The sequence below is a fragment of the Sinocyclocheilus grahami genome, unplaced genomic scaffold, assembly GCF_001515645.1.
Source record: "Sinocyclocheilus grahami isolate Dianchi unplaced genomic scaffold, SAMN03320097.WGS_v1.1 scaffold268.1, whole genome shotgun sequence".
In the NCBI taxonomy this organism is placed as follows: domain Eukaryota; kingdom Metazoa; phylum Chordata; class Actinopteri; order Cypriniformes; family Cyprinidae; genus Sinocyclocheilus; species Sinocyclocheilus grahami.
Window position 1 is genome coordinate 694,685 of NW_015505447.1, and position 957 is coordinate 695,641.

Consider the following 957-nt stretch of genomic DNA (forward strand, 5'->3'; position numbering starts at 1 on the left):
GCCCTCTAGCGGCGAAAATGACATATTGTGCCTTTAAAGTACCAGTTCTTAGGCGACCTTGAGCTTTGTTTAAAATGTTACATTTTTGTGGAATCAGCCCAGATATTTCATTATTATCTACCACCTGCTATAAATGAACTGAAAGGTTTGTTTTTCTTGTGTTTGCAGGATCCATCAGTGACTCAGCACAGTAGCAACTCTGGCTATGCCACGCTGGACCTCTACAACCCATTCGACAACAACACAACAGCGGTAAATATGTCCGGCCTGACCATTGTCAGTGTTGGTCAGACTGTGTTTACATAGCCTTTAATTATTAATACATCACATAATGGGAGTACAATGGATTAAAAACAGTTTCATGTCAACTTCAGTTACCTCTGCTCTGCAAGAGAAAATTCTTACCAGATCCTTTTGTCATTGTTTTTGTAATATTATGTTTTTAAAGACTTCTTTTAAAGGCTTAATTCGATTTTTATTAAGCTGATATTAATTGGTTTGCTTGTTGTTTTGGGTAATGAAGCCTCCACCTCCCTATGAAGCCACACCTCCTGCCCAAACGCCTCCCAGTAGCACCACACCAACTGAGCCCAGGAATTATGGATCCTCTGGAACACAGGTGCTGTTTACAGTAACTAATTGAGCCGTATTTGTTCACACAGGGCCATAACACTGGATTTACTATAACTGTTGCTTCTGGTAGTTTATTGTTAAGATTTTTACTGGAATGGCAAAAGCGCACAGTTGCCCCCTCTTCAAGCCAGTGTATGCTACTTATTCCAGTTATAAAGCAATATTTTAATACCATCCTGTTAGATCTAGATCTGTCACCCATGATGTAATTCTAGTGGATATTGAGCAGTAAAGCTGTTTTTACCATCAAAAATTGCATGATGTTATTTAATTTGATCTTATTATTAATTATTTCATTCTATATTTGGACAGATTTAGAATTTT

At 37.7% G+C, this 957-nt stretch overlaps 1 protein-coding gene across 1 annotated transcript in view; it reads left to right on the top strand.

Moving 5' to 3' along the window:
- Positions 1-957, top strand: part of scamp3 (secretory carrier membrane protein 3) — a 9,163-nt gene that overhangs the window by 1,822 nt on the left and 6,384 nt on the right. The window contains exons 2-3 of the mRNA XM_016291117.1: positions 169-252; positions 524-619. Of these exons, the coding sequence (XP_016146603.1) occupies positions 169-252; positions 524-619 (180 nt within the window). The remainder of the gene's footprint in view (positions 1-168; positions 253-523; positions 620-957) is intronic.